This window comes from Cupressus sempervirens, chromosome 1 (assembly GCF_028749045.1).
Source record: "Cupressus sempervirens isolate cs-2001-9-10 chromosome 1, ASM2874904v1, whole genome shotgun sequence".
Taxonomy (NCBI): domain Eukaryota; kingdom Viridiplantae; phylum Streptophyta; class Pinopsida; order Cupressales; family Cupressaceae; genus Cupressus; species Cupressus sempervirens.
The window spans coordinates 22563134-22580873 of NC_143118.1; the positions used below are offsets into that span (position 1 = coordinate 22563134).

A 17740-nucleotide genomic window follows, 5' to 3' on the forward strand; every position below is an offset into this window, starting at 1 on the left:
GGAACCTTCACCTTTGGAGGATCTGTTACTAATAAACATAGGATCAAGGACCCTTGTGATTTTTTCAATAGAAAGTTTTTGAGCATTCTTAGTCCCGTGTTTAGGATGAGGATCATAGGGCTTCAAACCAAATTTTCAAGAGTTGTCCTTAAGTAGGTTTTGACCCCTAGGGAGAGTCTAGCTGGTGTACAAAGTGACAGGTTCACCTTTTCCGAGAAAGCAACTTTGAGGTGGTCAAGTTTTTTAGAAATGACCATAAAGTTTGATGGAAGATGTCTTAGAGGGGGTATGAGAAGCAAATTTAAAGGGCTATGTATTTGGAGTATTCTTGGCAAGATTATTAAGGTAAGAATTACCATTGCAAGTCTCTAATGATTTAGGGTTAGCAATAAGTTTCTTTTGATTAGTGGACAAGAGCTTCACATACGTCTTGTCCTACACAAGAAGCACACATTGATTCCTCCAAGGAATGTAACAAAACAAGAAACCAATTGATCATCCAAATCATTTCCCCCCCCTTGGCGATGTCTAGAATAGGGTTGAGAGATATAAGGACCCTTGCATTAGTATGGAGGAGAAGATAATTAGTTTTTATCAACCCTTATAACATTTATAATGAGTTAAAGAGCACGAGGTACAATATTGAACAAAAATGGAGGAACGTTTTCATTAGAGAGCCACCAAGGGCAGGATAGGGCAAAAATCTCCTCTTGTATAGGTTATGGAGACCATGAGATGACCCAAAAGTTATAGGCACCTATCCTCCAAAACTGTCTTAATACTTTTCTTTTCGCTATTATTGTTTATTGAAAACCCCAAAACAATCCTTGCTGTAACATACGAAAGCATGAAAAGTGAAAAACTAATATTTTTCCCCACACTTTATGAAGCCACTCATTTTAAAAAGTTTGAGAAGGCAGATTAGTTAGTTCCTAGGTTGCTAGAAATACAATAGAGCTCTTTAATTTAGATTTTTCTACATCAATAGCCATGACCATTTGTTGGTTAGGTTTAAGCATTGGTAGGTAGTTCCTTACACCCATTGAAGTCCTTGGTAGAGGTGGATGTGGTTGATCACTACTTGTAGAAGCGTGCTCCATCTAGGATTGAGAGGGTTTCTTGTAATGCTTCCTTGAAAGACGCATGTTCGACCACCAACGATTTTTGGAGACATTGAACACTTTGATTATGGTTGGCCATTGGGAAATAAAGACCCTATAGAAAAAAAGGTTGGATAAGGAAATAAATGCTATTAATAGAAAATGACCTTCTACACACAAGGAAGGCCTACTTGAAGATCATACTCAACTTACAACCAATAGATTTCTTATTTATATGTGAAACTATTTTTAAAACTAGTTATCAAAAATTAAATGAAAACAACTTCAAATTAATCTGAAAAGTATTGTAATATGTCTACCAATACTTATATAGTTATGTAAATTTGTAAAATTTATATAGTTATGTAGATTTGTAAAAGTATATGTTAAATAATTTTAAAAAAAAAATATTCCTTCCATCCAATTTAATTCTTTTTGGTCGCATAGGCAAGATTCAGTCCCCCAAAACCTAAAATTTATTTTCAGAGGTTTAAGCCGATGAAAAAATGCAGTGGCAGTCACAGAGTTTCTGAAGGAAGGTGCCGCCATTGTTAAAGCTGAAAGGATCAAGATTTCCGACAATGTTTAATATGAAGAAAAACCAGCAGCGCCATAAGAGCAATGTATCCAGAGGAGGAGGAAGAGGAGGACGAGGAGGAGGAAGTAACAGAAAAAGAAAAACTCCTGCAATTGGCAATGACCCATTTTTCAACGATAAAACCTTTAAACGACAAAGAGGGAAAGGGGAGGAGATTCACAGCAGCGAAGAAGACGACGACGATTTTGTTGACAGAAATGGGGAGGAAGAAGATGAAGACGTCGCCTTGGAAGATACAGAGACTGCTGATGATAAGCGACTTAAGTTGGCCAAAGCTTATCTGGACAAAATTAGGGAAATAACAAAAGATCAGGATGAGGAAAATGAAGAAGATGAAGATGAAGAAGGGCGGAGGGGTAAACGGGATTCGCTTGTTGCCGAGATTCTTCAGCAGGAGCAGCTCGAAGAGAGCGGCCGTGTGCAGCGTCTTCTTGCTTCGAGGTATTTCCCTTCTTCATTTAAATTTATTTATCGGATTGATAAAATTCTTTTTTTGGCTAAGGTAATAATTGGGAGGATGATTTTGAAGGTATCACGTGCGAGAAAACTTTTTCTTGATAAGAACATTGAGCAATGGAGTTCATGAAATCACTTGATTTTTGTTTTGGTTAAGAGACAGTCCTAAAGGTAGAAATTGAGCACGACAGCGTTTTAAAGAAGCAAGATAGACATTGCAAGGAGCAACAGAACTAGTGTCAGTTTACATGGGCAATATTGTGTAGTTTTCTCTTTAGGGACATTTCCTATTTTTGCCCTAGAACAATAGTTCCTATTTAGGTTGAAAACTGTATTGTATCTTAAATATTAAAAAATGATGAAATTTAATTATCATTCAACTCAATAATTCTGAAAAGAAAACTCATCTGAGTTTTCTGCTATGTCATTGCTGATTGCAGTTCTCTTCCTTAATATTGACTTGTCTTTCACTCCTTAATAGGTCCTCATATATAATCCAAATTGCTGATCTGCTTATTCGATTTCCATTCCAAAAATGTCTTGAATGCTCCCATCTACAAATGCATTTTGCTCACCCTTGTAGCTTCCAGAGTTGGGGGACTCACACCTTTCCATAATGGGGCACTGCTTTTTAATTAGAGAAATGGCAGAAAAGCTTCTGATCTACAGCCATGGGCTGGTTGTCTGTGCAGTACATAGGCTTTTGGGCGGGGATTTTCTCTCATCTGAGCATTGTTGTTGTGTGAATATGGATATTACGACAATGTTTGTTGCAGTCTTGAACAATGTTGGTGAAGCGAAGGATATGGTTGCATTGTGTACGAAGCTTTTCAAGAAAATTTCCTTGATGAATTAGACCATATGCAGGAGAACATTGATGAAAAGAAGATGATCGCTTTGCTAAAAGTCTACTATGTGATATGTCAATGAGGGAAGGAAGTGAAGAGATATCCCCTTTGCTGGGTGGATGGTTCTAGAATTGTGTAGCGGTGGATGGTGGCAAGATGCAATACTTTTCTGAAGAAATTGATGGACCTACTAAAGGAGTGTGGCCTGGTTGGTTGCAGAAGTAATTCGTTTTGGAAGGTCTTGCTAGGGATGAGGAGAGTGTTCAGGTCAAAGATATCAGTGTTGCCTCCTCTAGTGTGGAGCTACTTGTGAAAGAGGATTTGGCCATTCATTCTAAGTGTGGCCCTGGATGCCTAGTCAAGGTTTGTGCTGCCAAGGAAATGCCTGGATGGGTTGTTGTTTAGTAGGATTTATAGAAGATGTTCAGTTGAGGGGTAGATGAATTACAGATAGAAGTAATAATCAGGACATTTTGAATACAGTCTCTTGCCCAATGATGTGATTTTTTAGATATTACTACAAGGGCGCTGCCCCTAGCCGCTATTTAATGATAAAAAATATTCCAGTCAACCCTATTAAAAATTAAATTGCTTTATAATTTCTTCTAACTCTACTTTCCCTTTTAAAATAAATTTCTTCTGTTTAATTCTTGTAGATATGGTTGGCAGTGGCCTATTATAATGAATTGCCATTATATTTTATTGTATATCCTAGGTTTATTTATTAAGAACATGATCTCTAGCATGGGCATGATATATTGCAAACGTAAAGTTGTATCATATGGTTGGTTGTAGTAGTTGCCTAAATTCCTTCAGAAATATGGAAACTTTTTGTTCCTTTGAATCTGTCAAGATGAGTAATACATACAAGCATGCAATTATATAGTCATAGGCATGAAGAGTTTTCATAGTTCAAATCAAAACTGTATTCATTAAAAGGCAACTTTCAAACCTAAAACAATCCTCAAATATAGTTGCATATGATTCTATAGAGGAAAACATGCAGAAATCATACAAGAACTGTGAAATGAGGTAAAAGGGGGTAGATAAATAGTTACAGAAGTCTGTGATAGAAGTCAGCTGTCGTGCTTGATGTATAGGAGCATTGCTTGTGGAGGTAGACTTGGCCATGCTGTAGATGTCAATGTTTCACATCCAAAACATGTTGAGGCTCTCGTTAATATTAGTGGTGAGCTTTTAGCATGTGGGGAATATCTCAACTGTGCTATATAACACTTTTTGGTGATTTATATACGTGGGGAAATGGTAGTCATATGGGTTCTAGAAGAGCTAAATGGACATTTGGAAGGAATATCCTCATCTTCAATTTCTTGGGGACCACGACACACTGTTATAGTAATCTCTATAGGCTAGTTCTTTTCATTTGGTGATGTAACATGTGTTTTGGGTTGTGGAGAGGGCCTCAAGAAATGAGCCCCCTTGCTCCATCTGATCTTGAACTTTTGGTAGAGGAATTGCCCACTTTTGGCCACACTTAAAGAACAATCCATGGTTCTTACACGAGACCAAATCAAATAGCTGGAAATGATATTTTACAAGAGTTTCAAGAGATTGCCAATTATCACATTCATAGATGTATCTATGCAAAGGGATTGACTTTCAACATTTTCTTCTCACCATGTTGGCAAAAAATGCTTAGATAAATTAATGAAGATTGAAAAGGGTACAAGTGCCTAGGTTTTGAGGTATGTGACAACTAATTGCAAAAGACGAACCTCGTAAGGGATCCATTGAAGCCCATAAGTAATTTGTGGGATGAGGTAGAGGTATCCATATCATGGATGGAATAATGGAAACCTTTAGTTGTTGATCAATCAAAGTCATTGAAGTGACTTGTAAAAGGAAAATGCATCTAATAATAGTGGATTTTAAGGGGGAGATGAAGGATGGTGCATGTGTTGATTACATCTTTATCTTGACCATTATCATAATAGACAACACCAATAATTGTAGAGTAGTTGGCTTTTGGTTGAGGAGCATTATTTGTTGGTTTTCGCGAAGGATCGCTGCAAATGTACTAAGCGCTGCCAGATTGGTATTTGTGTTCCAAATGCCAACAACCTCTAATTTATAATGAGCAAAGGCTATGAAGAGACGGGGATGCACCGGGGACTTGGGCTATGAAACTATAATTATTATGCACTATTATCATAGTAACATGGAGACACGTCCCTCCCCTTTTGCCCCACATCTCGAAGAAGGGGATGCACCAGGTACTTGGGGACTTTGTCCCCCTATCCCAAGCGACACCGTCAATTTCTGCCACCTTCACTGAGGATGGGGGGATGTCCAATGTTTACTATGTGCTGATTTGACTATTTATGTTCAATGTTCGATGTTCCAACTCAATGCAATGTTCAAGTATTGACACTTTTACATCTTTATATCTTCTATTGCAATACATCTTTTCATAACTAGCATTTTAAGTATCGTATGTATAGTATATACAACGCCCCGTCCCCTGCCACCGTCTCCCCGTTGTCCCCAAATTGAGGCCCCTCTGTAAGCCCGTCCTAGGAACTTGCCCCCCAATTCTGCCATCCCCCCGTCCCCGAAGGTGGTGTAACTATGACTATTATAGATTGCCCTTTTACAAGAAGCAACAAACTCTTATAGTTTATAATTAATATTACAAAGTAGTTTCAAAATATTAATTGTTATTGTCTATTAATAAATATTAATAGCATAGAAGCAAAAAATGACAAAAAATCACGATTATGTGTGATTAATCATTAGTTGGCATGTGCAGTGATTCATTCTCCCAAAAATCAAGGATTTTTGGTCAACGACTTTCAACTTTTTTTGCAATTTATTAGATGATTAATTGGCAAAAAGTGACAATTTGATAAGCAAAATAATTACGGGAAACTAGCAAAAACTCTAATAGCAATTGTGATGGGAAAAACTTGCAAAAATATGACGTGTTTCTCTACGAAATTGATGCGTGGCATTCAAGATGCAATTGGGAAAGTGGGGTTGAAAGTTTTGCGTAGTCGCGAAGTATTGTAGATTCGGGAAGTGGCATGAGAGATAGGCAATTACAAAGAAATTTTTACTCTCTGCATTGAATATATTGTATAACTTGATTGATAATATTTCTTTTCTAACATTAATTTTGTTTATGTGAATTTCAAATATTTAAATTGTTGCAATATGAAGCAAAAGAAGATCATAACAAAGCTTCCTTATTTGTTGCAATATATCTAAAAGAGCAGGGTAGCATTGTTTTTCACTATCTATTTTAGAGAAAACAAGGAACCCGTCAATAATTATATAAATCACTTTAGGCTTGTCAATTATGACATATAAGTTCTTATGATTTATGAAATTGCTCAATATTTATAACTTAAATTAAATTTATAATTCACACAGCTCAGTCTTTATGTTCAACATATATAGAATTGTTTTGTTATATACACGTGTATGTATCACTTCACATATGTGTATGTCATGCCAACTTTGTATACAATTATTTGTTGAGTGTATATAATGAAAGGAACTTGAGAGAGTTCTAAATAATGAATTTTCCTTCTTATCAATTGATGAGATTAAGGGGCTTCCTAATGAATGCTTCATAAGGCACAATACTTGTTAAAGGTTTTGCAAACAGGGTTTCAAGCAAAGTAGCCTTAACCTTGGACGAAACTCCATGGTTAAGCATGTCTAAGCTATAATACTAGGATGAATGACCTCTCGAGAAGTCCTAATGCTTCACCTCTACGAGCTTCACCTAGATGCAACGAGTGGTTAGTGCTCCATTCATTTTCATGAGGGATGGGCTCTTGTCAACCACTACTCACAAAACATGGGTCAACGAGTTTAACTCAAAAATTATTAGCAATATCAAAATTTAACTTATGGAAAATATCTCCAACTTATCATTTGATGAGCTTAAGGGGCTTTATAATGAATGTTTCATAGGGCAGAACACTTGCTGAAGGTTTTGTGAATGGTGTTGCAAACAAAGTGGGCCTAACCTTGGAGGCAACTTTGTGGTTAAGTGCACTTTGAGTTGGAATAGTACTAGGATGGGTGATGTTTTGGAAAGTCCCGATGCTTCACCTCTGCTCATCACCTAGATTCAATGAGTGTTATGTGTTCCATTCATTCTCATGAGAGATGGATTCTTGAGAACCATTACTCAAGAAACTTGGATCAATGAGTTTGACTAAAAAATTACACTGATGAATTTTGATAGAGATATCATAGTTTGACTTGTTGTGGAAAATATGGCCTACTTATTATTTGATTTGTATAAGTGGCTTTCCAATAAATGGTTCATAAGGCACAACACATATTGAAGGTTATGTAAATGGGGTTGCAAGCCAAGTGGGATTAACTTTGGAGGAAACTTCGTTGTTAAACACACTTGAGCTAGACCACTATTAGGATGGGTGACGACTTGGGAAGTCTTGGTGCTTCACTCTTTATCACTTAGATGCAATTAATGCTAATTGTTCCATTCAATCTCATAAGAGATGGGTTCTTGCGAACCACTAATGAAACTTAGGTCAATGAGTTTGACTAAAAAACTACATAGATGAATCCTGATAGTAAATATAACGATTAGATTTTCTGTGGAAAACATCTCCCACTTATCAATTGATGAGTTTAAGAGGCTTTCTAAAGAATGATTCTTAAGGTACAATCATGGTTAATTGCACTTATGCTTGGAGTAGTACTAGGATGGGTGACCTTTTGGGAAGTCCTAGTGGTTCACGTTTGTGAGCACCACTTGGATGTAATGAGTGCATAGTGTTCCATTCATTCTTATGTGAGATGGAATCTTGTAAACTACTACTCATGAAACTTGGGTCAATGAGTTTGACTCAAAAACTACACAGACAAATCCTGATAGCAATATCACAAATGAATTCTACTTAAATGAATATGAAGATTTTCATAGCTTCATTCTGATTTTGAAAAATAAGAAAGGCCACATCATATTTTGTTCAAATCATAGCTTGATTGAATTCTAAACAAACAATATCACGGTTAAAACTTTGAGTACTCCAAGTTTAAAATATATCAGGAGGTTGTGCAAGTGCTTTGAATCATTATGTATGTCCCTTTTCATCCATTCTATGGAAATGTCCTTTAATTAAAAAAGAAGCGCAGTTCTTGACTGCTTTTCTTGAGTTTTTCACATTTTTTGGTCTATATCTGATTTTTGTCAATTTTTTCCAAAATTCCACTCCTCTGGTTTGCGGATTTAAAAATCCCACTCCTCTGGTTTGTGGATTTACTCCCCAAATGATTTATGCTTTTATGGGGCTCTAAACCATGAGATACTCTGCTTTGGTTATCGGTAAGTTTATACATTGCAAGTTGAAGTTATGATTTTATAGTACCTAAATTTCTGTTATACTACTTCGCATTTTTGCAGTACTATACATTTTTTATTTTAGCTATGGCCTTAGTGGAACTTAAATTTAGGGACATTGCAGAAATTATCTTTTTGGGACAAGTTCTGCACGTTTTTCTTTTGGGTGTGGATCCAACTCTAAATGATGCCATGGATATACAGCTTAAGCTTTTGCACCAGAAATAAGTCACAGTTGACTGTATGCCGTCAAATTACAATGATCTTTTAGTTATTTTTATTGGTGTCTGGAGTTCTCAACTGTATATTGGTTTAGTTGTGTTTTATTGTTGATGCGACAAATAAGAGCAACTTGATGGCCTGGAGATTCAAACCTCTTGTGTTTAAATTTTTTATTATAAGAACTTTTTTTCTTGAGGTGATTCTTTGTGTTTATTTAGACCAGGGCTTTTATTTTAGAGTTTTTGAGTTTCATTCACCAGAGAATGGTTCAAACACTTAAAATTAGTAGTTATGATAATCTGAAATATTAATAGAAGATTGTTAATCTAAAAATACTTGCTTGTTTACTTGATTGTCAATGAAATATTAACAAAATACAATTTAAAGATAATTTTTTCGTAGATGTTATGATAGCTTGCTGGTGCATTTATCTTTTCTCTACTTCCAGAAAAGGCATTGTATTCAACTGAACTGCCTAGTCGTTTGATTCTGTTACATGTGTGCATACTTCATTCAAGGAACAAGTCTATGCGCATGAATGTTTATAGCTGTTTTAGTTTCTTTTTTTGATGTTTATATCATGAATTTTGAATAGCTATCTAGCCTCTTGGTAATATTTTTTTTTTGCTAAAGAAATGTTGATAGTGTGGTTGGTGCTGAGTTTTGTAAAAGAGTTCAATGCATAGCCTCGTATGATGGTTTGAAGTAGTAAGTAATTGAGTGGACAATTATTCCAAATTCCAAATTTCTCTAATAAGTGCCACAGGAAATTATTGATTAGCCCTTCAGAATTTTCAAAAGAATTCATTTAGTAAATGGAAATTCAAGACAATATGTTGTGGTATGTTAGTTTGGTTCCGTATAATAAATGAATGCTAAAGGTCAATTCTCAACAGGGTTGTGAAGCCTTCCAATCAGGTAGAGTGGCGAGTTGTTAAAAGACACAAGCAGTCTGTAACAGCTGTAGCTCTAAGAGAAGATGATTCAAAGGGTTTCTCAGCATCAAAAGATGGTGCTATTTTTCATTGGGATGTTGAAACAGGTGCAAGTGAGAAATATGACTGGCCCAGCAAGGAAGCCTCTACAAAAAGTTTAAATAGGAAGCAGCGCAGCAAACATATTCTATCAATGGCTATCAGTTCTGATGGCCGGTACATGGCTACTGGAGGATTAGATCGTTTTGTTCATCTATGGGATACCTGCACACGGGAACATATTCAAGTACAAATTTCATAACCTCTAGTGCTTATCCATTATTAATCTGGGCAGAGCAATCATTCAATTTTTAATCTTCTCTATTTACTGCAGGCCTTTCCAGGTCACAGGGGAGCTGTGTCTTGTTTAGCTTTTCGGCAAGGTACACAGCAACTCATATCTGGATCATTTGATCGCACAATCAAATTGTGGAGTGCAGAAGACAGATTGTACATGGATACTCTCTACGGTCATCAAAGTGAAATCCTAATGGTAGATTGCTTGCGAAAAGAACGAGTTCTTTCTGTTGGACGTGATCACACATTGCGTTTATGGAAGGTATCTTTTAATGTATTGGTGGAAGGATTTAGGCACTTAGAGATATCCTATTTCATATATAATTTTTTATATAGCAGCTCAAGTTTACATTAAAAAATAATGTCACTTCTTTTGAGGTGTTTGATGATAGTATTCTGAAATTTTTGCTATCAGTATGTGTTGTGTGTCATGAAAAAAATACCAAGATCTACTGTAATTTGCTTTGAAACTTCTTGTCTAGAAAATCTGAATGATCTTATGGTGTAGGTGCTTAGCTCATCATATCATTCTTCCAATCTAGTGTCTATATTATGGAGCATTCCCGTGTTTGTGAAAAGTTTGTTTTATCTTTCACAATATTTTACCCCTTTTTTCTAGCTTCCCTGTATAGTTTTAGTATTTTATTTGTTGACATTATATAAAATGATGGATCATTTATTACTAATGATGTTCAAGGCAGATAAACTAGAAATTCCCATCACCATCCATTCAGTGGCTTCAACTTTTATGATGAAATCTATTTATGGCCTTTTTTCTTTAGAGTGCTTGTGTGATGGTTATGGTTTACTGATTATTTAATAGATTCTCCCCAATGACTAACTTTGGTGTGCAGATTCCTGAGGAGACACAGTTAGTTTTTAGAGGACCTGCAGAATCTTTAGAATGTTGTTGTTTTGTCAAAAATGAAGAGTTTATATCAGGTTCTGATGATGGAAGCATAGAACTTTGGAGCATGATGCGGAAAAAACCGGTTTTTATTGCAAAAGGTGCACATGGGCATGCGGGTATTCAACATCTCTCAGAGAATCATGGCGCTGAGGAAAAGCCAAAAGAAATGACATCATCACAAGTTAATGATGGCAATGATATTGGTAAGCAATTTGTAAATGATAATTGGAAATTTGGGTTTAATGTCATGCCACTGTTTGATTAAAATGCCAACATTGAACAAAAATAATTGATCTATTGAGAAAGGTTAAGAAAGACAACATTGAACAAAATGAATTAATTTGCATAGGAAGGTGCAATTAGCAATTATGCTAGGCAAAATAAGTGTCACAACTGCAGCTCTTCAAACTTGAAGTCTCTCTCTCTCTCTCTCTATACTATTCCGGAATCTCTATGGTAGATATTTTTTTAAAAATCAAGGATGAGTGGACTGTAAAGACAACCCCTGTAACTAGCCAAATTTGTTGCAAGAGAAATAATGTCATTTATTCAAAGAGATATAATTAATTGATAAATCATTGGTGCCTTTATTATACTGTTCAGTTGGAGAGAAATTGGGTTGAGAGAGAGTATTGGGTGTTTGATCATTTTGTTGCATAGATATTTACTGGTCTGAAATATGAGTAAATCTTCTGTATCAAGTGCATCTTATGATATTGTATTTGTATGTATGTGATCTGTGATAAACCAGATTTGAGTGAGTTAGTTAATCTCATTTGAAGAACTTTTATATTCTGTATCTGCATAGTTGAAGTGATTGAACTTCGTATACTACTGACTGATCGATTGTTTGGTATTGATAATTAGAAGTTTAAGAGCCCTGTGTATTTGTTTTAGCTTTCTATAAAAGGGTCTATATTTTGTGGGGCTGGATTTTCCACCCCTGAGTAGGAGGGTTTTCTCAGGATAAGTTATTGTGTCATTTGTTATCGCATTCCTATATTCTGGTTCGAAAACATTAACAACCAGAAGTCGTAAATAACATGTGAAAGTACTAATGACTCCTTTAAACCATCTAAGCTCATTGGTAAATTATTCCTCTGATCAGGCTGACACTAACCTGCAAAGCCAACACCAATTGCATTGTAAAAAAAATCCAAAATGGAGACATTACACGACCTGCAAGTTTGGACCTTGTTACTGCTTTTTGGATGTCTATGTTTTTAACACGCTTTTGTTTTGGTTCATTTGTTTCTCTTTCTTTTCTTCTCTAGTTTATGTGTTTAAAACATTGTGTTGAATTTTTTGCTTGGATGCAGGAAATGGTAACGTAACACATAAAATGGGAAGTAGCTCTTCTGTAGAGTCCTGGGTTGGAGCTCTTGCAGTGTGTAGAGGGAGTGATCTTGCTGCATCAGGGGCTTGTGATGGAATTGTGCGATTGTGGGCTATTGAGAACAGCAATAAAAGCCTTAAAGTTGTGCATGATATACCTTTGGTAAGAAATGAGATCACCTTTTTCTGTTCTGAAGTCAATGTCAGATGAGAAAAGGCCTAATTAAAATTTAAATAGCACCAGTGAGCATATTTTTAGTGGGAAGTTCATATTGGTGAAGTTAAATGCTAAGGTTATCTAATTAGACTCATTAAAAGATGATTGTCTTGCACTATTGCATATTGCAAATATATGTTACATTAAGGGCTTGCTTTCCTGCCTTTTTAACTTCTGATGTAAAACTTTCCTTGCATTTGAGTGCATATTGTTAAGATTATAGCTACAGTCGGATTGATTTAATCATAAGATACAATGTTGATATAATAAAGATTATATATGTATAGTGCATAGAGGATTATCAAAAAACAAAAATGGAAGGTATCTCCCGGCAAAACAAACTTCATCTCAGCTATGGGAATGAAAGAAGATAAGGTATCACAATTAACCTACTACCACGTATACTCGAGTCAATGGAATATAAGGATTGACTCATCAAACAAGACTTACATTGATACCTATTATTGAGCATCCACACTATGGAAGAGAATCAGGTCTACTATCATTTGAAGACTTGTTCTACAGACCATATTTTAAATACACAGTGCGGAAACTAGAATTGAACAAAATTCTCTTCACACAAAAACCTACCATTGCTGAATTGTAAAGGAAGATGAATATTAATAGAAGTTATCTCAGAGATTCATTCAAATGCTCCAGCAATATTCTCTATTGGTAGTGTTGGTACTATAAGCATCAATGATTAGACTCAATTCAGACATCAATATATATTATCCAGTTTTCTATAGCTTAGGATGACACCTCAATCAATTAATAAAAATGATTGATAGAAATAATCAAGAAGGAAGGAATCACATAAGTCAGGTCCAGTCAGAATCAGCGACCAGTATAGAACCTCACAATTATATATCATAAAAAATCTCAGTTTCTCTTTCAGCTATCAGACAGAAATTCAACTCTAGGGTAAATTCATTAGTCGCAGATGACTATGATGGAAAAAGAGGGATTACAATTTATAAATCGAATAATATTTAATATGATTGGAATATAATCAGACAATGAATATCCAACCAGGGAATACACATGGAAGAATACATAGTCAATGGTACGAATGAAGATTCAGACTTTGTGTCTATTCAGCATATGTCAGAAACTACTGATGATCATTATATACAAATAACATGCTAACAAAGCATAAGTATCGACCCAAGGAATAATATTAAATCAACTATTTTGGGTATTTGCTAAAAGGTGAAGACACAGAAGAATTTTGTGATGCTTATTATTGATATAATCACCGAATTGGAGAAAAGGGAATCGATTCATTTCTTACTTAGTTGAGGAGTTTAATGAAAAATCCAAACTGATCCAAATTAACACAAGGCACTATTAAAGACTGCAATTGTATCATCCCAATCTATGATAAGTCAATAACCAAGATCGAACTAGACAGCAATCATATTTGAGGACATTGATTATTGTGAAGAAAATGGTTTGGAAATGTCATCATAACAAAAATATGGTCTCCAGTTGTATAAGAAATTGATAGCATAATTTTAGTGATAAGGAAGTATGAAATGGGAATGTTGATTCAATGAGTAAGAGTGTAAGAGTGTAACGTCTATTGTCAAAATAAGATAATTATATTATCACCCTAAACAAATTGAGAGAAAACTTACCAAAAGGAAGGGGTCATCACAGCGGTAGCTGAGATAGGAAATACGTGATCCAGTTGAACAATGTTTTGTTAATAGGGATGGTAACAATCATGTTCATCTTCAGAAGAGACAAATATCATTAAACACTTCTAGAATATATCTAACATAAAGTCAAATTTGGAAAAATCTGCATATTTGGAACAATGCTCACTATCGCACCATATGATAGAGGGGCTGCATCAATATTATGGGGGGGATATGACCATTCACCATAATACTTGTATCATGCATGGAGGCTTATGATGGATTTGGGGATGTTTTCAATAGCAGTTACACATTTTCTAGACCTGTCAATCTGAAATGACTTGAACACCTCATAGTGTTACTAGAACTTTTCATGTGATACAGAGTCTCAATCCATTAATGTACCTTGCAATTTTCTCAACATCATCATCCACATGTCCAGATCTGATGTCCAATCTATAGAATTCCTCGGTATATTCTTTCACAGTCATGTCCCTTTGTTTCAAATTTTGCATCTTTCTCAATAAGCTAAGTTGGTAATCAGCAGAAAGGGATTTGTTCTTTACCTTGTTCCTGCATCACAAGTTCTCTACAATTGTATTTTTCCACCTCTCCCACTCTATTTCACTTGTTTAGGTTTGTAACTTTATCCTATTTTTCTTATGCTTTCTTATTTTCATCTTGATGATGGATAATTGAGTGTGATTTGGAACATTGATGCAAAATTATTCGACACAATTTAATCTAGAAACTCTTATAGGTAATGTTAAACTATTTTGATAATTTTGTGGATATATTACTTCAAAATAATTAGATTTATATAAGGTGATTGTAAGTTGATTTTGTTTTTTCAAATTTGTACCCTTGCATAATCTTAGTTTTATTATTACAAACCCAAATTAGAACCTTGTGACTTAGCATCAGCTCGTTGTTATTCCATACTGGAATTGAAATTTGGATCTTTGAGCCACATATTTTCTAATTCAAACGGGCATTGATCTAGGTTTTGATCTTCTTTGTGTAGTAGCTAAATTGAGAAGTGGTCAGATCCAAGAATAACAAGCATACTTTATGCACAAGTGGGAAAGATTTCCAGTTGCTACTGATCTAGTATCTTTAGTTATATTAAAAAAACTCAAATGACGATTTATCCAAGTTATGGGTGCATCTTTTAGTTTAGTGTTTGGTAAACTTGCTCCATTTACAAATAATATAAAGTCCAGTTATGATTGCTTCACCTTCTTAACAACCGCTAAATTATCTCATTAATAATATATTTTTGTTGAATTCTAATGTCCCCTTTTTGAAATAGGACCTAATAATAAGTAATAATAAAATAAAATTATAAGAGAACAAAAAATAATTTATATATAAAAATTTAATAATATTAAAATATAACAATACAAAATTAAGTCAATAAAGGTTCAAAAGGCATTAAATGAAAAGTTGTGACTCCTTCAAACACGACATATATAAATAGAGAAGAGAACTTCATTAGGAAGGGGAGAGAAAGGAGTAAAAAGGGAAAGGTATGAAGAAAGGAAGAATTAATAGAAGAAAAAAAAGGAAATTAAAAGATAAGGATGTGACTCCTTCAAAGGGCAAAAGTTTTGAAGGGTTGGGACTCTTTGAAAAGGTACTAATTACGAAGGCTTGTGACTCTTTCAAAGAGGCCAATTATGAAGGGTTGTGACTCTTTTAAAGGGCATAAATGATGAAGGGTTGTTATATTAATTGATAGGCTAATGTTCTCTACAACTTGTGGTGATCTATGATAGGGACATTACAAGATGGATCTAGTCTTGATTGAATATTCTTGCCTCTTGTGGGTTAAAAACTTAAATGATAAATTAATTACCCTAAGGGATGGATTTGGTTCTGGTTGGGCGTCCTTGCCTCCTGTGGGCCAAATGATGAATTGATTACCCCAAGGGATGGTTTTGGTCCCGATTTTATGTTATTGACTCATGTGGCCTAAGTGGTGAATTGATTACCCTAAGAGATGGTTCTGGTCTTGGTTGGACTTTCCTACCTATTTTGTGGACCAAGTTAACTTTGGCTACATTATATTCATGTGTTCCCTCCATTTTTTTTATGTGTATGTTTTGTGTTTTAATGTTATGCTTTGTGTTTCGATATATTCACTTGTTTTCTTTGTGAATGCTCCATGTTTTCACGCATTCATGTGTATGCATCATGTTTTCAAGTGTACGATCCATGCTTTGCTTTATGTTTTTAGTTGATCTAGAAGAAGAGAATAACTAAGAGTGAACAAAAAGATATGAATTTGTGGTATGCTATCATGCGAACATTGGCATTTGCAAATTCAATTGACACCATTATGAGATGGGCTTGATCTTTTTTCTAGAAGAAGAGAGAAAAAATTCTCTCAAGCTTTGTCAAGTTTCTACTATTGATCATAATTCACTTTCAAAATAAGGGAGAGAACACATATGATAATAATTGTGCAGTGGAAGGTGGATATGGATGAGATTCCATGATCATTTAATCATTGCTTGAGGATGAGCAAATTTGGGAAGGGCATGTAATGTCCCCTTTTTGAAATAGGATTTAACATAATTAAATCAAAATATAAAAGGATAAAAATAAAATATAAAGTAATAAAATAAATATTAATATATAATATAATTAATTTTAGTTAAGTTGGTGAAGGGTCAAAAGGCATGAAATGAAAAGGCGCAACTCGACCAAACATGTGATATATAGTGGGAGGAGAACTTCATTTGAAAGGGGGAGAGAGTATAAAATGGAAGGTGTGAAGCAAGGAAGATTAATTGAAGAGGATAAATAGAAATGAGAAGAAAATAAGGAAGTGATTCCTTCAAAGGTCAAAAGTCTTGAAGGGTTGTGACTCTTTGAAAACGTGGTGATTTTGGAGGTTTGTTACTCTTTGAAAGAGGGCCAATTTTCAAGGGTTGTGACTCTTTCCAAAGGCATAATTATTAAGGGTTGTCTCATCCAAAGAGGGGTAAACCTTTGCAAAGGGAGCCACGATGAAGAGGTGTGGTTCAAGCTCACATTGCAAGATATGAAGGGGCAAGTGTTTCATTTGAGGACATTTAGGGAGAGCAATTTGGGGAATATTATATTATTCTCAAAGGCAGGATTGATAAGTGTTGACTCAATTCTAATGAAATGTGGTGATCCTTTTACCAATAAAGTATACAAGAGTTATCATTCCAAGCCAAAATGGAGGAATAACAGTAAAAGAGTGTTATGCAGATTTTGAGAGTAGACTGAGTAGAAGAATAACATTTGATAAAGGAGATTGATTTAAGAGATCAAGCTGATATGAAAAATTGGACTTTCGGTATTCATACAACTTATTTCATCTTATTTAAGGAAGAATTGCGACTCTAACTGCTAAGAATTACAACTCTAACTGCATTTTTGCTCTTGCTTCATTTTGGATTTGTGAATTCAGAGCAAACTATAAGTTGTTCTGAAAAAGGACATCACGTGAATAGTATCAATAAATATGATAATTATTTTCTCGAATCCTTTTTTAATTGTGGAAAAATATTCGATTTGATATAATATTAGTTCTAAAAGGGGACATTACATGAATGGTATCAATAAAGATGATAATTTGTTCCCGAACTCTTTTTATTAGTGCATATAGTTGGGCCTTATACATTTGATCAAGAAAAATATTCAATTTGAGCAAAGATATAGGTAATACTACTAATTTTACTCATCACTAGTGTCGTTCTTTTCGAGTGATTTCATGTTTGATAATTGAGGATCTCTTGTTGCACTTGTTCCTATTCTTCTC

General features: G+C 34.8%; 1 protein-coding gene across 1 annotated transcript in view; it reads left to right on the forward strand.

Moving 5' to 3' along the window:
- The first annotated feature begins 1621 nt into the window (after positions 1 to 1621).
- LOC149575971 (U3 snoRNP-associated protein-like EMB2271) overlaps positions 1622 to 17740 on the forward strand; it is a 43750-nt gene continuing 27631 nt past the window's right edge. The window contains exons 1-5 of the mRNA XM_089816109.1: positions 1622 to 2139; positions 9465 to 9789; positions 9877 to 10101; positions 10694 to 10952; positions 12069 to 12247. Of these exons, the coding sequence (XP_089672235.1) occupies positions 1682 to 2139; positions 9465 to 9789; positions 9877 to 10101; positions 10694 to 10952; positions 12069 to 12247 (1446 nt within the window). The 5' untranslated portion in view covers positions 1622 to 1681. The remainder of the gene's footprint in view (positions 2140 to 9464; positions 9790 to 9876; positions 10102 to 10693; positions 10953 to 12068; positions 12248 to 17740) is intronic.